Source organism: Saimiri boliviensis, chromosome 15 (genome assembly GCF_048565385.1).
Source record: "Saimiri boliviensis isolate mSaiBol1 chromosome 15, mSaiBol1.pri, whole genome shotgun sequence".
Lineage (NCBI taxonomy): Eukaryota > Metazoa > Chordata > Mammalia > Primates > Cebidae > Saimiri > Saimiri boliviensis.
The window spans coordinates 13,150,415-13,169,576 of record NC_133463.1 but is presented as its reverse complement, the minus strand read 5'-3'; the positions used below and the strand labels follow the sequence as shown (position 1 = coordinate 13,169,576).

The window sequence follows — 19,162 nt, the reverse complement described above, 5'->3', positions numbered from 1 at the left end:
TTATGTGAATTTCCCCAGGTGTGGAGAAGAGAAAGCCTGGAAGTTAAGTGGGGATGCTGGTTATTTCTGTAAGTCACACATAGGCTTTGTCATAGTTTTGCCTTGGTGTGTACAGGAAAATTCTGCCTATGTAGGGGTGAAGGACCCAGAAGGAATGCGCTGGAAAATTCTGGATTGTTTTCTAGCTCCACTTTTGGTCACTCACTCCCTGCCTTGGGCTCTTCATAGGGGCCCTAAATGCTACTGTGCGGTGGGTAGGAACACTGGAGTGAACTGTCACTGGGATGTTAGCTGGTGGAGCATGAGGCAGCATCACTCTAATGTATTTAAACCATAATTTTGATATTGCAAAAGGGGCTTTAAATATCTTCTGTCTTTCAGGGATCTCTCTAGGGCATTGATACATTCTGGAGAGCTATATTGTTCTTTCATGATCAAACTCAAAAGGCTTGGGAAATACTCTCAGCAAACCAACTTTTCTTTGGTAGCTTTTAAATATTCCCCATTATTTCTTACTTCTCAGTAAAGCTTTCTTTAGTTTGTCCTTAAATATTAAAAAAATCCTTCTTCCAACATTTAATAATTTCTCTTAATTTCTGTTTTGCTAGGGATTAATTAAAAAATTTCCCCCCTCAGCCTCTCCTCCCCATAGCCCTTATTATTTTATGAACTCTGATCATATCACCTTTGAACCTTCATATTTTTATATGACAAATCCTTGTTCTTACATTTAGTCATTCATCTATTTGTTCTTTTATGAGACTATGCTTCACCTGGTTAGACTTGGTATACGGGTTTGAGAAAAACAACTGTTGAGACAAAGGGCTCTTTTCATCAATTCCAATAGGGGTATATGCTACCAACACCAGTTATCACTAGGGATGTGTTCTTGCTTTTTTAGTACCACTAAATACACATTGCTTTTAATTTAAAAATGAAGGACACAAACCCTTCCTGAATGCCAGCTGGACACAGAGGTTGACAAGAGTAAAACACATTCTTTACCCTCAAAAAGTTCATAGAGTTGGAGAGGCAGATGACTAGACAATTAAAATGCTAATAAATAGCGTGCTCTGGAAATGCATATGGAAGAAACACAACCAAGTCCAAGAGGTGTAGGGAATAATTCCTGCAAAATATTAGAAGTTAGTCTGGTGAAGGAGAGGAAGGAAGTTAGAAATTTGGGTCTGTTAAGCCTAGAGTTTTGGACTCACGATTTCTAGATTTGTGACTTAACAGTGAAGATGATGGCGGCTACACCAGATAAACCTCAAAATGTCAGTGACTTAACACAGTAGAAATTTATTTCATACTCACATAAAATCCAACATATGTGTGTCTGATTCGCAGCGATGGCTTTTCTCTGTGTAGTCTTTCAGGGAACCAGGTTGAAAGAAATGCTTTCATCTGCACTGCCTTCCTCCTACAGTCGCCCTCGGTGAGAATAGTGCAAAGGTTCTCAACAGGGATCTTTTGAGGTCCAGGGGTGGAAGCAGTGAGCTCCACTTATCCTTACTTTCTGTTGGCTACAACTGGTCACATGACTACCCTCACTGCAGGGGAAGGTGGGAAGTGCATTCTAGCTTCAAGACCAAGTAGAAGAAGAAAACAGATTCAGTGATCAGATGAGCTAGCAATTCTTGGTGCTATAGCTCACGCTGCGTAGGAAGACAGGAAGATAGTTCCCGCTGACTGTGACACTGCAGTGGAGATGGGGGAGGTGATGCCTCCTTAGGAACTAAGGACCAAGGGTCTTGAGAAGAACAGGGGGGCAGGGTTGCCAAGATGTGGAGGAGAAGGGGTTAATACTGAGAAACGCCCTGGAGAATTTCAGTAGGACAAGTGCTGCCCACCCAAGCATCAAATAGCTACAGGACCTTTTAAAAATGGGCCCAGGTGATTGGAGTTTCTTGACTCTGAACTTCTGCCTTTCATCTGGCTTAAATTCCGGATCTTGACTTGTTCTTGTCCTTTGATACCTAATGTTTTCCCTGGCCAGGCATGCTCACTGCTTGATTCTGGTTTTAGTAGCCTCTTTTGCGGACCTTTGGTTTCCCTTCTCCAATACCATTCTTCCTCCATCCCTTCCACTGCACTGTTTCTGGTTTCTCCAGGTAAGTAAACACCTTTGGCCATCCAAGCAGTTTGCTTTTAGGCTCCTACCGCGGTGAAAGCCTTCTTTTCTTTTCTGATTTGCCTCATCATTGCAAACAAGATGCATGAACAAGAGCTGTAATCACCAGTTAGGCCACTGTTAACCCAAAGGAGATGTTTGTATAGAATGTAGAGCTGAACGTAGAGGGACCAAGCATAAACATGGACCATATAGACCATCTTTCTAGAAGTTGAAAGGGAAAGGAAAGGAGGGATTTAGGGACAACGTTTAGAGAGTAGTCAAGTGTTTTTTTGTTTTGTTTTGTTTTTAAGATTTAGGAAACACTAGAGGTTTTGTAGACATATTGAAAATAATCTGTGAATAGGACAGTTGTTCCCATGATATGGTGACTTCCATTATCATTCCCAGATTTCAGATGGGGTGATTGAGTCCTAGGGAAATTCAGAAACTTTTGCCTGCAGGAAACAGGCAGTAAGGGTAGATTTGGAGATCCAGCCAGTCATGTGTGATGTCAGCGCTGGGTGCTTAACTACTGCCCACTTTTGGTGTGCCCTTTTCAACATTGTACTTCCTTTGAGACCTTCAGTCCCCAGCAGTGTTACAGAGGTGTCTGCCTTTTCCTGTGTTATGTTCTGTATCCCCAGTTGGAGGAGTTTTGTTTCCCTCAGACAGCTGGAAACACATAATGAGGACTTCAGCAGCTGAGGCCTGACGTGCAGGTTTAGGGATCTTTAGCATCAAAAAAAGAGCGGAATAACAAAACAAATGAGACACCCAAGAAAAGAATGTGGACAGAGAAGAATCACGTAGTGAGGATGGGAGCAGACACACTGGGACACTTTCCTGAGGCTGATACTTTCTGAGGTATCCTTCCTAAAACTCTTCTAAACTGGTAGGACCCCGTGTAATTCACTCCTGTTTGCCATCTGGTCACTCCAGGTCACTTCTCTTGCTGACTTTGTATTTCTGAAGCAGAGAAGGAATCTGGAATTCACAGGCACGTGAGGGCCATGATGACTGCCAGACACCACATCCAGGTCAGACTCAGGGCCTGCAACCTGTGCAGGGGCCGTGGGTCATACAGGTGTTGTTGTTCTGTGAATGACACGTGTAAAACATCAAACTTCCTCTACATTTGCTTTTCCTGCAGTTTGACTCAAGGATACATACACATTTCTTTGTTGTTGTTGCAGATAGCCCAAAATCATAGATACCCAAATTTCAAAGCCCCGAGGCTTAACATACAGTGTGTTTTATGATACTAGGACACATTCATTTGCCTTTACTTGTCATTGACCCTGTAAATAAAAGCAATTCATTGGTATAGTAAGGTAATTATGTCGTAGTTTGAGCTTCCATTTCTTTATCCTTCTCATAGGTAGTTGTTAGCATGTGAAATTGCTCCTTTGAGACTGATTTGGATAACTTGTTCATTGATTCATGCATTCCTTCATTTATTTGTCAATTATTTGACATTTGCTCTGTGACAATTACTGTAATGAGTACTGACAAGAGGAGATCAATAAGATACTCTCAAAATAATTCACTATCTAGGGTGAAAGGCCGGCTGATACATAGGTGCACATGAAAAGAAAAACCCAGTCCAGCACTGTGGGATGGTATGGTTGTAGTCTTGAGGTAGCACATAGGAAAGGTGCCTGGATGAGAGTTAGTTATCTAGAGTTCTTCCCCAAGCCAAGTAAGGAGGTGTTGCCTGAGTATTTGTGAGGATTGCCAACAGGGTAAAAGTGTCTGTATGCTTGTGTCTGGCAGGGAGGCCAGAGAACACAGAGTGCATTTTGGAAACGCTTGCAGTACGTGTAGAGAGCCTGTGATGTGAGGAGGTCGGAGAGGGGAGCAGGCGCCTTCCTCAGTGAGCCTCAGGGCTGTGCCGTGGGGACTGGCTTTCTCCTGAAGGTGGTAGAGAATCACAGGAATGTTGTAAGGAGGAGAGAGATAGGACCAAATTTGAATTCAAGAAGCATGCTCTGTAGCTGCAGTGTAAAGATGTGGATCATGTGGCAGTGGGACAGAGGGAAGGGAGTGACTTTAGAAATAATAAGGAAGTTGAAGCAGAACCTTGTGGCTGATGACATAGGAAGGAAAGACCCCCTTGTCCCTGGACGTCCCCTGGATTTGGCTTGGTTGACTGGCAGATGTAAGCTGTTGCTTTCTTCCGTGATAAGGAATCAAGAAGAAAGAGTAGCCTTCATGGAGAAGATGCCAAGTTTATGGTTGCAAATATGGAGAGTTTGAGATACCTTTAAGACATCCAAGAAAGGGGTATGGTGTACAAGTGGTGGGTGAAGCAGTTAGTGTAGAAGAGGAGCTCCTTCAGAGAATGAGGGAGTGGACTCTAATCAGGGGTGTGCACTGTAAGAGTGTCCCCAGGGAATGGCTTGACAAGTGGAAAAACACAGGAGACTTCGTAATGGTTAGAGAAGCTATGGAGAGGTGAGTTTCAAGAAGGAGTGGAGAGATCGTGAGTGTCAGATTCTTTTTTTGTTGTTGTTGTTGAGACGGAGTTTCGCTCTTGTTACCCAGGCTGGAGTGCAATGGTGCGATCTCGGCTCACTGCAACCTCCACCTCCTGGATTCAGGCAATTCTCCTGCCTCAGCCTCCTGAGTAGCTGGGATTACAGGCACGTGCCACCATGCCCAGCTAATTTTTTGTATTTTTAGTAGAGACGGGGTTTCACCATGTTGACCAGGATGGTCTCGATCTCTTGACCTCGTGATCCACCTGCCTCAGCCTCCCAAAGTGCTGGGATTAAAGGCTTGAGCCACCGCGCCCAGCCTTGAGTGTCAGATTCTGCACACACATTCAGTTAAGGACTAAAAAGTATTAATTGGATTTAGCCACAAGGAGAGATTATAGACTTGAGAATGAAGTAGATGAGCTAAATGTCTGTAGTCATATTTGTTCAGCATTACTTTATTGGGGGATAATTTCCTAAAAGTACATCAGATCTTTCAGTGAGTGAACATTTTTCCTTTGCAGGGTGCAGTAATCTGAGTACTTAGGGAAGCTGAGGTGGACAGATCACCTGAGGTCAGGAGTTCGAGACCAGCCTGGCCAACTTGGTGAAACCCCTGTCTCTCCTAAAAAATACAAAAATTAGCTGGGCCTGGTGGTGGGCTCCTGTGATCCCAGCTGCTTGGGAGGCTGAGGCAGGAGAATTGCTTTGAACCTGGGTGGTGAAGATTGCAGTGAGCCGAGATTGAGCCATTGCATGCACTCCAGCCTGGGCAATAGGAACGAAACTCCATCTAACAATTTTTTTTTTTTCTTTATAATCACAGCAAATTTTAATTGATTGAAAGGTGTAGCCTTGTTGTGTGCTCCAAATTCTCATTTCCACCTAGAATTCCATTAAGGATTCCGTTGCCAGCATTTGCCATCTTAAAGCTGAACTATATTGAGTGTTAACTGATCCTCTAGATATACAATATTGTACTATTGTACTGGCCGTGTGTTATGTTAAGATCCAGAGAGAGACCATTGTGCCTTAGGCTCTCTGGCTTCAAAGGGAACCTAGCTTTGTATTTTTCCTTGAAATAGGCCAGTGAAAAAGTCTAATTCTAACCTACTAGAGTCATGCTCCCTGATTATTGGGAGGTAAAACCATATCTTCCCACATGAAAGCCAAATGGAAGAATGCATATTGGAAGGAATAATCTCAACTGCCCTTGAAAATAGATGACTTTTTGATTAGCTGTACTTCTCAAGGAAAAGATTTAGTTGCTATTAGCATGGAGCTCCATCACAGCATCTGTTCAGAGGGCAGCAGAGTTAAAACATAGACACACAAAGACACACATTTACGTATATTAAAATGCAATTTAGAGTGATTTAGAAAAAAATTATAATCTTAGAAGAATATAAATCAGTCTGTCCTTGAATGTTTTACTTGGTGCTGCTCATGGAATTTCACAGGAAGCAGAGCAAAAAATGAAAAAGGTCCAAATAAGGCAACAAAAGTGAGAGGAGTCAAGGGAAGAGGATGTGATTCTGTGAGTTATGCCAAGAAAAATCGAGAAGTCTCAAAAATCGAGAAGTGGAGGAGAGAGATGCTTGACGTATAAATAGCAAAAGGAATAATGAATGACAGGTGGCGTTTCCACATAGCTGATTATATTGATAAATTTGAAAATTTGCATTGAATTAAAGAACATTGTTTCCTTTGATATCATAAAGTTTATGTATGTAATTAAGCTGCTGAATATTGTTATGGAAAGAATCGGTATCTTGACGTGTATCACCTGCCGTAGGGTAATCGTATTGGCCCTAGTAACATTGAAGACGTTCTCAGTCATAATGGTTTACTATTAAATGCGTAATAGCTGTGATTCAGGGAGGTGTAGACTTCAGCTGAAGTATAGTGTAGACTGTTAAGCCCATCATACATTGTCTTGAGTGCTATTAATAAGAATTCTAGTATATGGGTCTGGAAGCCCCTTCTTAGCTGAATTTTTCATATTATTCCTGGTTGGCATGCCTTATTGTAGGGAGATAAAACACAATTGGATGGATCTGAATGAGTATAATTTTCTTTTTAAAAAATGATCTCTAATGATTAAATAACCTTATTTTTATTAATTAAAAAAATTTCCATAGGTTTTTAGGGAACAGGTGGTATTTGGTTACACAAGTAAGTTCTTCAGTGGTGATTTGTGAGATTTTGGTGCACCCATCACCCGAGCAGTATACACTGAACCCAATTTGTCATCTTTTATCCCTCACCCCCTTCCCACACTTTCTCCCTGAGTACCCAAAGTCTATTTTGTCATTCTGTGCCTTTGAATCCTCATCACTTAGCTCCTACTTATGAGTGAGAACATACAGTGTTTGGTTTTCCGTTCCTGAGTTACTTCACTTAGAATAATAGTTCCCAATTCCACCCAGGTTGCTGCAAATGCTATTAGTTTATTCCTCTTTATGGCTGAGTAGTATTCAATCACGCGAGTATGTGTGTGCGTGTACACACACCACAGTTTCTTTATCCACTCATGGATTATGGGCATTTTCACTGTTATATAACGTTAATATAAATGATGGTCTAAGCATTAGGTTACCAAAATAAAAAAAAATTTTTTTTCAGCTGAATTGTTGTGTTTGGAAATGAGATACCGAGAAACGAATGCAAATACCAAAACTTTACCAAATTTAACACCAGAAATTGTAAGACATATTCTGATTTCACAGAGTCATTAAAATGTGAACACATATTAATCTTAGAACTGATGAAATGGGGTATTACGGTATAGTGGCATCTGTACAAGTATGTATGTACACATACAGAAATGGGTTGAGAATTAAGTTTTACTCTCCTTTTCCTGCCTTTTTCTTCCTTCTTTTTCTTCATTCCGTCCCTGCTTATCTCTTAGCTTATCTACATTCTCTTATTAAATGTCTTTGTTTTTTCCTTTCTCTTTCAACTTGAAGTAACACTGGTGAAATGAAGGAATATGAATGTGCTTATTGTTCATTCACCCTGTGTTTACATGACATGTCTTCTAGAATGCTGAAAACTGTTCTAAATTTTTTCTTCAGTCGTTCCTCCTCTTCATTCCTTCTGCACTCCATGTTTCCTGTGGGTTGGAAAGTAGGACTCTTTACATCCTGACAGCCCGAGTTAGTGCCTGGCATGTGCTCAGCCTATGGGATCTAGAAGCCCGTCTGGCCCTGGACAACGGAGGAAGTCTGACTTCACCCACAAAGCAGCGGGCCTTTCTCAGGGGTCTTCATGCTCCATAGGGAATCGGAGCTGTTTTCCTAAAGTCCAGGTTGCTGTAGGGCCATAGCATGGTCATGTTTGAAACTAATTTCAAATGATTGGAGATTTTCTTCTATGCCCATCTCTATGGTTTGAATGTGACAACACCTCCAAAACTCAGGTGTTGCCAATGTGATGTATTAGAAGGTGGGACCATTAAGAGGTGTTCAGGCCATGAGGGCCCTTCCCTTGTTAATGGATTAAAACCCTTAAGAAAGAGGCTTCACATAGCATTCCCTGGCTGGCTCGCTTGCCTTTCTGCCTTCTGCCACATGAGGATGCATCAAGAATGCCCTCGCCAAATACCAAATGCCAAATGCTTTGATCTTGGGCTTCCAGCCTCCAGAACTGTGAGAAAATACATTTCTGTTCTTTATAATTCATCCAGTTTCAGCTATTCTGTTACAGCCGCACAGAACAGACGAAGACATCCATGGTTCTCAGACTTGAGTGTGTGTCAGAATCCCCTGAGGGCTTGCTAAAGGGATTGCTGGGTTCCACCCTTGAGTTGCTGATTGTGTAGGCCTGGGGTAGTTGCTGACAACTTACACTTTTATTCTGGGAGGATACTTTGAGAACCACTGTTTCATATCTACCTGCGTTCGTCTCTACATGTAGTTGAGATCAGCGCTCTAACCCGAGAATGCTGAGGTCCTGAAGGTGAGTGTGAATGGCAGTGCTAGGTGAGTCCTGTCCAGTGGAAACATGATGTGATCCACATACTAAACTTTTTAGTAGCCATGGTTAAAAAAAAAAAAGCCAAAAGAAACAGATAAAATTAAGAAACTAATTCAAATAGTGTACTTAACCCAGTATGTGTAAAATACTATCATTTAAACATGTAAAGGTAAAAAGTCATTGGTGAGATTTCTTCCATTCTTACTTTATACTGAGTCTTCGGCTTGCAGTGTGTATTCTGCACTGCCAGCACATCTCAAATTGGACAGGCCACATTTCAAATGCTTGGTGGCCACGTGGGCCTAGTGGCTGCCATCCTGAACAGTACAAATCAAGGTTCTCACTGGGGAGACTGTTTCTTCACTTTCTTAAAATGTGTTATTTTAAATTGCTTGTAGAGATTTTTTATATGTATTTTCTTAGTGACCTTAGTGATAGACAGCACTTTCCCTGTGATTGTGAGCTCTCTAATCTGTAATTCTTGAGTATGTTTAAATCTGTGTGGCTCAGAAACTCTTGAGGTGATGAGAGCAGACAGCATCTGGGGTTGGGGCTCCTTTAGGCTGGGGATGGCATCAGGACCGTTGACGTTGGTGTCACTGGGGAGTGAGTGTTCTTCCTACTCTCTTCCTCAAAAAAATTAAAAAAGATCAGATTAAGGAGTCATGATAGGGTGAGCGCTGGTTTATGAATGAGAGGTCGGTAAGGAAGAGGAAGCATCGGTCTTATATGGAACATTATATAATTGGTCGAAGAGAAATGAGGCAAGAACAAGGCTGTAGTATGTGAAAGGTGCAGAGTCCTCTCTGTGTTTGTATCTCTCTCTGTATACACGTATGGAGTGTTTCAGTACAATTTGCTTTTGACTTTTTAATTTGATTAGTAGCATAAGGAATCATATTATTCTTACTCTTGTATTGTTATTGATAAAAGAAAAGGCAAGCACCACTTTTATAAAGAACTATTTATCGAAACCGTAAAATATCTGTCACCTCCCAAATCTTCCTCCCATGTCCTTTGTTGTTGTAATATTTTGTTGGCTAAGAACACTTAACATAAGATCTACCATCTTAGCAATTTAAAGTATACAATGCAGTGTTGTTAACTGTAGGCACTCTGCTGTATAGGAGACCTCAAGGACTTATTTATCTTGCATAACTGCAACTTTGTACCCTTTAACCATTACATCCCCGTTTCTGCTTCCTGCCAGCTCTTGACAGCTGCCATTCTTCTCTTTGCTTCTAAGAGTTCGACTGAGTGAGTTCATATAATACTTATGTTTTCATGTCTGGCGGATTTTGTCTTCCGGATATAGACTGAAAGGAATTAAAGTCAGTGTCTTGAAGAGATATCTGCAGTCCTATGTTCATTACAGTCAAGACAGGGAAAACATATAAGTGCCCATGGATGGGTTACTGGAGAGAGCATACTGACTTTTATGTGTTATATTTCTCTTTTAACATGATGACACATGAAATGTAAGTAAAAAAAAAAAATCTGTTAGAACTTGGGAACTCCTGAAAGTTACGTAGCACTAAACTGCAAACCCTGGAAATTAGCCTTTTGAATGCATTAATAAAGAAGCAGTGTTAAAGCTGAACTTCTAGTGGATAATTTGGTTTGTGAGGCAGTGAAGATTGGAATAAATGTCTTAGACCAATTGCAGTGCATCTGTAGTTCAAAGGACAGTGGCTTTTCAATCTAATGCCTTTGGAAGATGGAGACTTATCCGTGAAATGTTCAGTGTCAGTGCCCTGAATTCAGTTTTCTCTTAAATTGGTTAAAAATAAATAACCATATTAAAGTGAAATAGCATTAACAGTGGATTCACTTATACATTCAGATATATGTTATAATGATGGTTTCTGGAAGGCCCTGACATTTGAGTTTTGTTAAAGATTTCTATCCCGAAATATTATTCTGTTCATTTATCACAATCTCTCATTTCAGTGTGGCTGATTCAGAATGCACTTGAAACCATTTGAAGTGACTAAAGGGTTTTGGGGGTGGTTGCTTTGGAAAAATTGGCATTTCAGAAAGATGCATATTCCCCTCCATCTCTGTTGATGTTTGAATTCTTCAAAGCACTGCTGTGATCAGAGAAAAACATTGCTTGTGAAATAGTTTTCTCTGAGAGTATAGTCATTTGGGACTGGCTGGCTGTTGATTCAGATCATCTCTTCTGGAAGAAGTTGTTTTCACAGAATGTGCTTCAGGGTGAGGCCTGGGGCTTGAAAGATTTGTCTCCAGTTCAGAATACATAAATATAAAATTAACCCAGCTTTAAAATAATCTTCAAAGCCAATAAAAAATGGAGTCTTTCATATGTTGAGGCAGTAAAGTTTCTAGCCCACGTTGCTCCTCAGTGACCTGTGCATGCCTCATTGGTTCAGGTTGCAGATATCAATTATGATTACATGGAAAAATGAATGCTAGGAGAGATGACTTTAAATTTCCTCAGTGAGTTTTTGGTTTATTATAAATACTTTCTGCATATAAAACTGTAGCTAAATATTTATCTCAAAATGCTAAAGGTTCGACTTCAAAAGAAGTTGCAAAATAGAAGTGCTAGTATTTGGCAGACACGTCCTGTGTGCCTGGAACTATGCTGAGTGATTTTCAAGAATATTCTTTCTTATTTCGTAGACTATCCTTGTGAATACTGTTATCATCTCTGTTATACACATGTGGAAACTGAGGCTTGAAGAAGTGAAGTCCTTGGGTTGTTTGGGTCTTAGATGGCAAAGCAGGCAAGAATTGGCTTTTGGGTGCAGAGTCCAGTGCTCTCACTGTCATATTCTTCTTTTTGAAAAAGCATAAGATTCTCTCAAACTGACCAGCTTTCTTTTCACTCTGTACTTAGGGAAAACTTTAAGGTGAAAGCAAATAATAAGAGATTCTGAGGGATCTTCACTTCTAGAAGTTTTTCAGATGCAGCAAGCAATAGGTGCTACTCGGATTTTCATTCTAATACCTGAAGAAGATCTAGTGAAAAACCATCAAGCAGATTAAACAACTGATTGCTTTTCCGACTGGCTCCTCTATGTAAATACAACGTATAGGTATTATAAAAAACTAAACAGGACAATCCCAGTTGGGTCAGACTTAATTTCATTAAGGTAAATCAATCAGTGTTCAGTGACATGGACATGGAAAAATAAGACATTTGAAGTCATCTTTCTTTGCATGCATATAAGTGCAGAGAAAAAAAAAAACACCCAAAAAAACAACAGAAAGGAAGCTGGCTTTCTGACCCAGGTTCTAATCAAACTAGCTGTTTAATTTTTCTCCAACTCTGTGTGTGAATGTATTGAATTCGAATGTTGTGGGGTTTGACTCTTGGAGTCAGGGAGCCTCTTCTGAGGAAAATTCCCATGTAAACATTTGCGTATCATTCAGGGCTTTTGTGGGCCCCCTAAGTCTCTAGGTGTTTCTCGACTTTTGCTGGAGCTCCTGAATTAGTTGCTCTCTTGCATTTTATTTCTCTTTATGAATGGCAGAATTCTATGGCTGGGTCATATTAAGGATCTTTGTAGATGTAATCCCTTAATACACAGATGGTGAACTTTTGGTGAATTGATATTACCCAAATCACATTTGCTCAATACCCTGGGATATATGCAGGAGATAGATTATACTGAGTTGCCTAGAATTCCTAAAGAGGTGGCTGTGGAAATGAGGAAACAGCAGATAGATTTGGAATTGTCAGACTTCTCCGCTAGCTAATATGGAAACTTGAAAACTGTTCCAGTCTCAGTTTCCCCTTCTGTATAAGAAATGAAGAATGTGTCATGTGACTATGTGGCACTTAAATGAATTAATAGATGATGAACCCTGTAGGTAAATTAGTTCATAGATGAGAATGAGCCTGGGGAATGCTCATCACTTTTGCTTGTTGCTTAAATATTAATACTTCCCAGAGAGTCATGTCTGGCAGGCTCTGGGTTCTTAGAGAAACTGCAGGGAGGCTTGTGGGCAAGGTCCCTGAGGACTCTGAGAACCTCTTCAGTTATAATGGGGAAGCCATGGGACCTGGAGAGGCCACCCAAGAAAGGGAAATGAACTTGAAAATCAGTATTGTGAAGACCGGAAGTTGGACTCAGACTTTTGGAAAATCAAAGATATTTTTTAGACTCATGCTTTCCAGAGGGCTGAAAAAGTGGCAGAAGTCTTTTGATGAAAGGAAACCTTGAATCCATCTTATGAATCTAAGATCTAATCAGTGTTTACATACAGTAACATAAGAATCTGTTAATTAAGATATACTTGGGAAGCATTTAAGAACACATTCATTTGTTCATTCTTACTATGTTATAGATAGGCATAAGACCTTTTTGAGAGAGGTGTGTGTCATTTTTACATTAACAAATGCAGCAGATTTCTGTGTCTGTTGGAGTTGTTCAGAGACCTTGATATGTCTGCTTCTGTTGTCATCTCTTCAAAGTGTCCTAATGTCTTAGGTCTGGAAGAATGAAGTCTGCTTTTTTTCTCTTTGTAGCTTAATTTTAATTTTCTCTTTTAAAATTGTAATTTATGCACATTTTATGCATGTCCTTTATGAAACTCCAATCTTTTTAATGTATTAATCTGTTTTCTTCTGCTTTTATTTTCAGATAGAAGAATTTCGAAGGCTGAGGACGCATGTTAAGGGGGCAGAACTTGTGGAAGGCTGTGATGGGATTTTGGGAGACAACTTTCGACCCACTCAGCCTCTTAGTGACAGAGTCATTAGAGCTGCATTTCAGTAGCCAAAGAGGACAGGAACAAGTCTATCTTCATGAGGGTATGTCCAGATTATGTAAGGAAAATGAGGTGCACAGCTACTTAAACCTAGCATCCCAAAGGTAACACTTAATGGTGATCCTGGTAATTTAATAATAAAGCATATTTACTTCATCTTGATAAATTTTATGACACATTCTTGAGCTCTTAATTATAGGTCAGGTTGTTATATTAATTTTATGCAGTATTAAAGAAAAACTATGATTATGTTTTCCTATCAGAGTAGCCCTAAATTCCAAATTTTGCTGGCTTTCATAAGGAAAGACACCCTGAGGCCCAGAAACAGTGACATGCAAGGAACTCTTTAGTAACTTACCATGTTGTCCAGCACCAGTCATGTCCCAGTGACCCAGGAGCACACAGGAAGGGGCTTGGGGAGGGTGTGAGCCTCACTGTGGACCCTACTTGTCTTCTGCAGAATTGATTCTCTTTTTTTTCAGGGTAGGGAGCCTATCTGGCATGCATTGAAATACTTGTTCTGTGGAAGGGCTGTTGATTTGATAAAGTGAGAAGTACTTATTAATTATCTGAATATGGTGAAACATAATCTATATATTTTAATATATCAAATTCACTGTATGTATTCCTTACTCTTAAGCCTCTAACAAAATAAAATACCACAAACATGGAAGAGATAAAATATAAAAACGACTATATATTGGATTGTTTCTTTACCTTGTTGGTTGCCAAAGAGTGCATCAGTCATTGTGCATCACTGGCAAACCACAGCTTCCCAAGGGGAAAGCATCTGTTGGAATAGATCCTAGGGAAGCAGCGAAATCTCTTCTCTATAGACAGATTTAAAAATTAGCTGGGCGTGGTGGCATCCACTTGTAGTCCCAGCTATTCAGGAAGCTGAGATGGGAGGCTCACTTGAGCCCGGAAGGTGGAGGCTGCAGTCAGCTGAAATGGCACCACTGCACTGCAGCCTGGGTGACAGAGTCAGACCCTGTCTCAAACAAAAATAAAACAAAACAGAAAAACAAAGAAGTCTGCTGGGTAACCAAGGCGACAGACGTGGAGGCTTGGACACTAGAATAAGAGCAATGGAGGTGGAGAGAAGCTGATGTATGTGAAATAGAAATTGCAGGTTATAGCTAATGATGAACTGGATGAGGGGTAGAGGGAGATGGAAGTGTCAGAGATAACTTCTGGGGATTTACATTTTGGGAACCCTAGATGGAGTGCCACTGAGTGGCAGTAGGAAGGCTGCAGGGAGGCCCTGTTTGGTTGAAGATAAAGAGTTGAGCTGTAGCTCAGTGAGTGAGAGATGCCTGTCAACCACAAACTCCAGTAGTGGATTCTGGTCATGAAGGTCATTAGAATTTCAAGAGTGGAGATCAGAAAACAGGATGGGTCGAAATATGGGAGTATTGGACAAGGACTTTGTATATGTACATGTTCATATAATGTTCTGACTTCACTAGTGTGCATGAAATCTTGTGGGAAGTTTTACGCACAAGTTAGGCAAGACACAGAGAAGTCAGGTCACAGCCCAATATAATGCATTTGTTGAGCAGCGGAGCTGAAAGATCCAGGAACCTTGACTGGCAGGGCTCTTTTTCTTTACCATGATATGGGCAGAGGTTAAAGAGAGTAGCCACACTGGTGGTCGAGTGGTACATCAAGGAGGGACGCAGTTGCAGCAGGCCAAAGACCACAGAAAGGTAGGAGCTGGAGACTCCGGGTCACAGCCACCTTGGTGGGCTGGACTGGGTGGGGCAGGAGGCCTCAGCAACAGAGAGGGGGTAGGATTGAGGAAATCTTTTTTTTTTTTTTTTTTCTTTAATTGTACTTTAAGTTCTGGGGTATATGTGCAGATCTTGTGGGATTGTTGCACAGGTACCTACCTGCCGTGGTGGTTTGCTGTCTTCATCCCCCACGTCACCTACGTCAGGCATTTCTCCCAGTGTTATCCTTCTCCAACCTCCCTACCTGCTGCTGTCCCTCCCCAGCTCACCCCTCCCAACAGACCCTAGTGTGTGATGTTCGCTTCCCTGTGCCCATGTGTTCTCATTGTAAAACACCTGCCTATGAGTGAGAACATGTGATGTTTGGTTTTCTGTTCTTGTGTCAGTTTGCTGAGAATGATGGTTTCCAGATTCATCCATGTTCCTACAAAGGACACAAACTCATCGTTTTTTATGGCTGCATAGTGTTCTGTGGTGTATATATGCCACATTTTCTTTGTCCAGTCTATCACTGATGGACATTTGGGTTGGTTCCAGGTCTTTGCTATTGTAAACAGTGCCACAGTGAACATACATGTGCATGTGTCTTTATAATAGAACAATTTATAATCTTTTGGGTATATACTCAGTAATGGGATTGCTGGGTCAAATGGAATTTCTATTTCTAGATCCTTAAGGAATCGCCACACTGTCTTCCACAATGGTTGAACTAATTTACACTCCCACCAATAGTGTAAAAGTGTTCCTATGTCTCCACATCCTCTCCAGCGTCTGTTGTCTCCAGATTTTTAACTTTATATACTGGGGCGTGGGGAAGGAGCAAATAGATGGAGAGAGGCTGAAGGTGCTGCTTCTGGGAGGAGCTCAAGCAGTGAAGTCTAAAAAGTTGAAAGGGTTGAAATCCTAAGCACACAGGGAGACTGGCTTTTGCTGAGAGGATCGGCACTCTTTGTGCTGCAATGGGAAGGAAGAAAGAAGGAGGTGGTGATTTAGAGCTGCTGTGTACCCATGACTTGCTCTTATCATTTAATGATGAATGGGGCAGGAACTAGGATCGGGAGGGCAGCAGGGAAGATGGCATAGGAGCAGAGGGAGGGGAAGGATGGATTCACAGGAGAAGCCAAGAGGCAACGGGGGTGGGATGAGGGTTGCAAAACATGAGTTTATGCATTTCTACAGTATAGGTTTAGTTAGTATATTCCCTGTGAATGTCAATAACTGTAAATGACACTTTTAATAAAGGAATATTATTCCCTTGAATGTTTGGTTTGTATCTGATCCTAGACCAGAGTTGCCGTTCTCTAAATATCTAAATAGCAATTATTATTATTTTTTCTTTTTCTTATGCATACACACACACACACACACACACACACACACACACACAGAGAGAGAGAGAGAGAGAGAGAGAGAGAAATGTTTATGAGATTTTGCGTATTTCACATACTCCATATTCTTTATATGATAGATGAATATTGTGTAGTTTTTCAAAAATTTGAGTTAATTTAGGTACTATTTTTAAAAGGAAGACGGATTTGTGTTCTTTTTGTGTTCTCATCTTGGTGGCTGAGATTTCTTAAAGGGGGTAATTTGCTTCCAAATTCCTAAGAATGGTACAGGAATTATAAGGTGACTCTAATTCTGATTTCATTTTTTTAATGAATACATTTCTTATCATTTTATCTTGAAATGTATAATACAAATCTAGTCAGAGTTCCATATAAAACTTATATTGGGAATCAGGCTTATGTGTGTGTACTTTTTATTTGATATTTGATAATGCCCTAAGGCATGTAATTCAAATTTTTATTAAAGTGAAATGATTTGACAGTCAGACTTTGAATTTAATGCATGAATGTTTCATTTAAGCTATTGGAACTAAAAAGGAAAAGACATTTCTCTGGTAGTTAGTTGTTCTCTAAGAAATGTTTAAAATAATTCACATTTATTTTAGTTATATTTTACTGAAATAACTTTAGTTTTTGGACTTAAAATGACAAATTTTTGAAAAATGACATATCCGGGCACCTGGAAGACTTTGATAACCAAGCCTTATTATTCCCATGAGTAATCTGTGACTTTTTATATTACCATTTCAGAAGTATGAACTATGATTTTGTATTATACTTGTTTAAAGAATTAGCACATAACTCACCCAGGTGCTGGAAGTTCTTTGGTTCAGTGGTGCTAGTTCAGATTTATGGGGGCCTATGGATATGAAATGATCATTTACCGGTTGAATTTTCTATATGATGCAAGAGAACTAAATGTATTTTGATAAGAATGAACAAATGATATAACAACAAGTTTAAGGTCAGTTTACTTGTTGCCTTTGTTATCATGACATTGGTACTACTCTTCCAACAAAGTGATTATATAATTATTTGCCTTTTTATTTCATTAAGTGTTAGCCCATTTTTAAAAGGCTATTCTGACTGCTCAAAGAGTGTCTTGCTTGTGACCTAAATATTGTTAAGCTGTATACATGTTTACAGTAACTATAATGAATTATAATTATTTTCTATAAGAAGCAATGTCACATGGCCCTTTAAATAGTTTCTCTTTATTTCCCCCTTAGTGGTGGAAAAATAAGTATGCCCTAAATAGATTAGGAAAGAAACAAAGCCAGAAAAATGGGATCATTCAGCAGGCATCTCCAAATAGTCCCATTGTCAAACTTGCCTTTATTTTTCTTTTGGGATCTTTGATGTTATCCTTGACTCTGTTGAACTCTTCCCTACTTGTACTTTTGCAATTAGTAATATTGTCTTCTTAGCTTTAATAAAACTGTAGCTAGTATCAATTTCCTATCAGTCTTCTTTGATATCTGAAGAGTTATAGGTTAGAAAAGGATAAGGCATTATAGAGAAAACTGGTGCTTGTGTAAGGGAAGTGAGAATGTTGACGCTGAATGACCAAGTAGGTGAAAGCTATTATCCTTCCAGATTAAATGGAAAGCTCAAAGCCGTATTTTCAGCCAGTAGAACTTGGACTCTCCTCACTCTGATAATTTAACATGGTGCACAGCATTAGGGTGAGAATTGGAGGCTCTGTAGATATTAACTGTTTTCTATTTATTATATCTCATAGAATTTCCTCCAACTGGAATGGATTTCCTACCAGATCTCAAAATGATTTCAGTAAAATGCCAAAACACCAAGGATGCTCAAAATATCTTACCTTTTGACTATGTGATATAAAAATTAACCCACCAATGAAAAATACAAGAGCTCTATGAGCTCTCTTCAGGATTACTGAATAAGAATAATTCCTGCTTCAAAATATGTCTGTTTTCCTATTTATGTTTTAGAAATCTTAATAATTTATCATGTATAAAAATTTTAGTGTGATTTTTTTTCCCTCCCACTATGAATTCAAGCACAGTTGTGTTTGGGAGGAAGAATGCTTTGCTGTCATGGGCCAACTCGTGTGTTGAATGTTAGTATGTTCTGACATCCTAAATAGAGTAGATTTCATGATTTTAAACCTAAAGAATATATTTTTCCATAAGGAAATCACTGTGACCATGATTTTAAACCTAAAGAATATATTTTTCCATAAGGAAATCACTATTTTTCCATAAGGAAACCTAAAGAATATATTTTTCCATAAGGAAATCTAAACATGTCTTTCATGCCTTTTACCTCATGGATACTCAAAAGGTGGAAGTGGACATTAAAAAAATGTCTTTTAAGTATCAGCAAAAGGCTTTGGATTAGCTCAGGAAAGAATTTATTTCTAGAGGCTACAAGAAAGACTTCCTGTAGGTAGGTGGTTTAAATCTTGGAGTGAGTTTTCAAGGAAGACTAAGGCATTAGACTTGAGGTTCCTAGGTGGCTTATGTAGGAACCTGCCTGGACGGGGGTTGGGAAGATGTTCCAATAGACCTCACAAGGTCTCTTCGAGCACCGGATATTATAGTTCCCTGGTTTTGTGATGAATATGCTTTCCTAAGTCTCTATTAACTGTATCATGGAAAAGAGAAACCAGAGAGAACAGGCAGCGGGTAAATGAGGAGGAAAATGAAATGAATGCTTCTTTATGAATGAGGTTTTGTTAGTAAATCTCCAACTGGAAACAAAGCTTAAAAATTTATCCGAGGAAATTACTAAAAATGC

The 19,162-nt window shown here is 39.8% G+C and overlaps 1 protein-coding gene across 2 annotated transcripts in view; it reads left to right on the top strand.

Annotated features, from left to right (window-relative positions):
- The window catches only part of CA8 (carbonic anhydrase 8), a 98,899-nt gene that overhangs the window by 63,252 nt on the left and 16,485 nt on the right, over positions 1–19,162 (top strand). Inside the window, exon 8 of one of the 2 annotated variants that reach the window (XM_003935519.4) lies at positions 13,185–13,354. In XM_003935519.4, the coding sequence (XP_003935568.1) occupies positions 13,185–13,319 (135 nt within the window). In that variant the 3' untranslated portion in view covers positions 13,320–13,354. The other variant, XM_074386675.1, reaches the window with a different exon arrangement.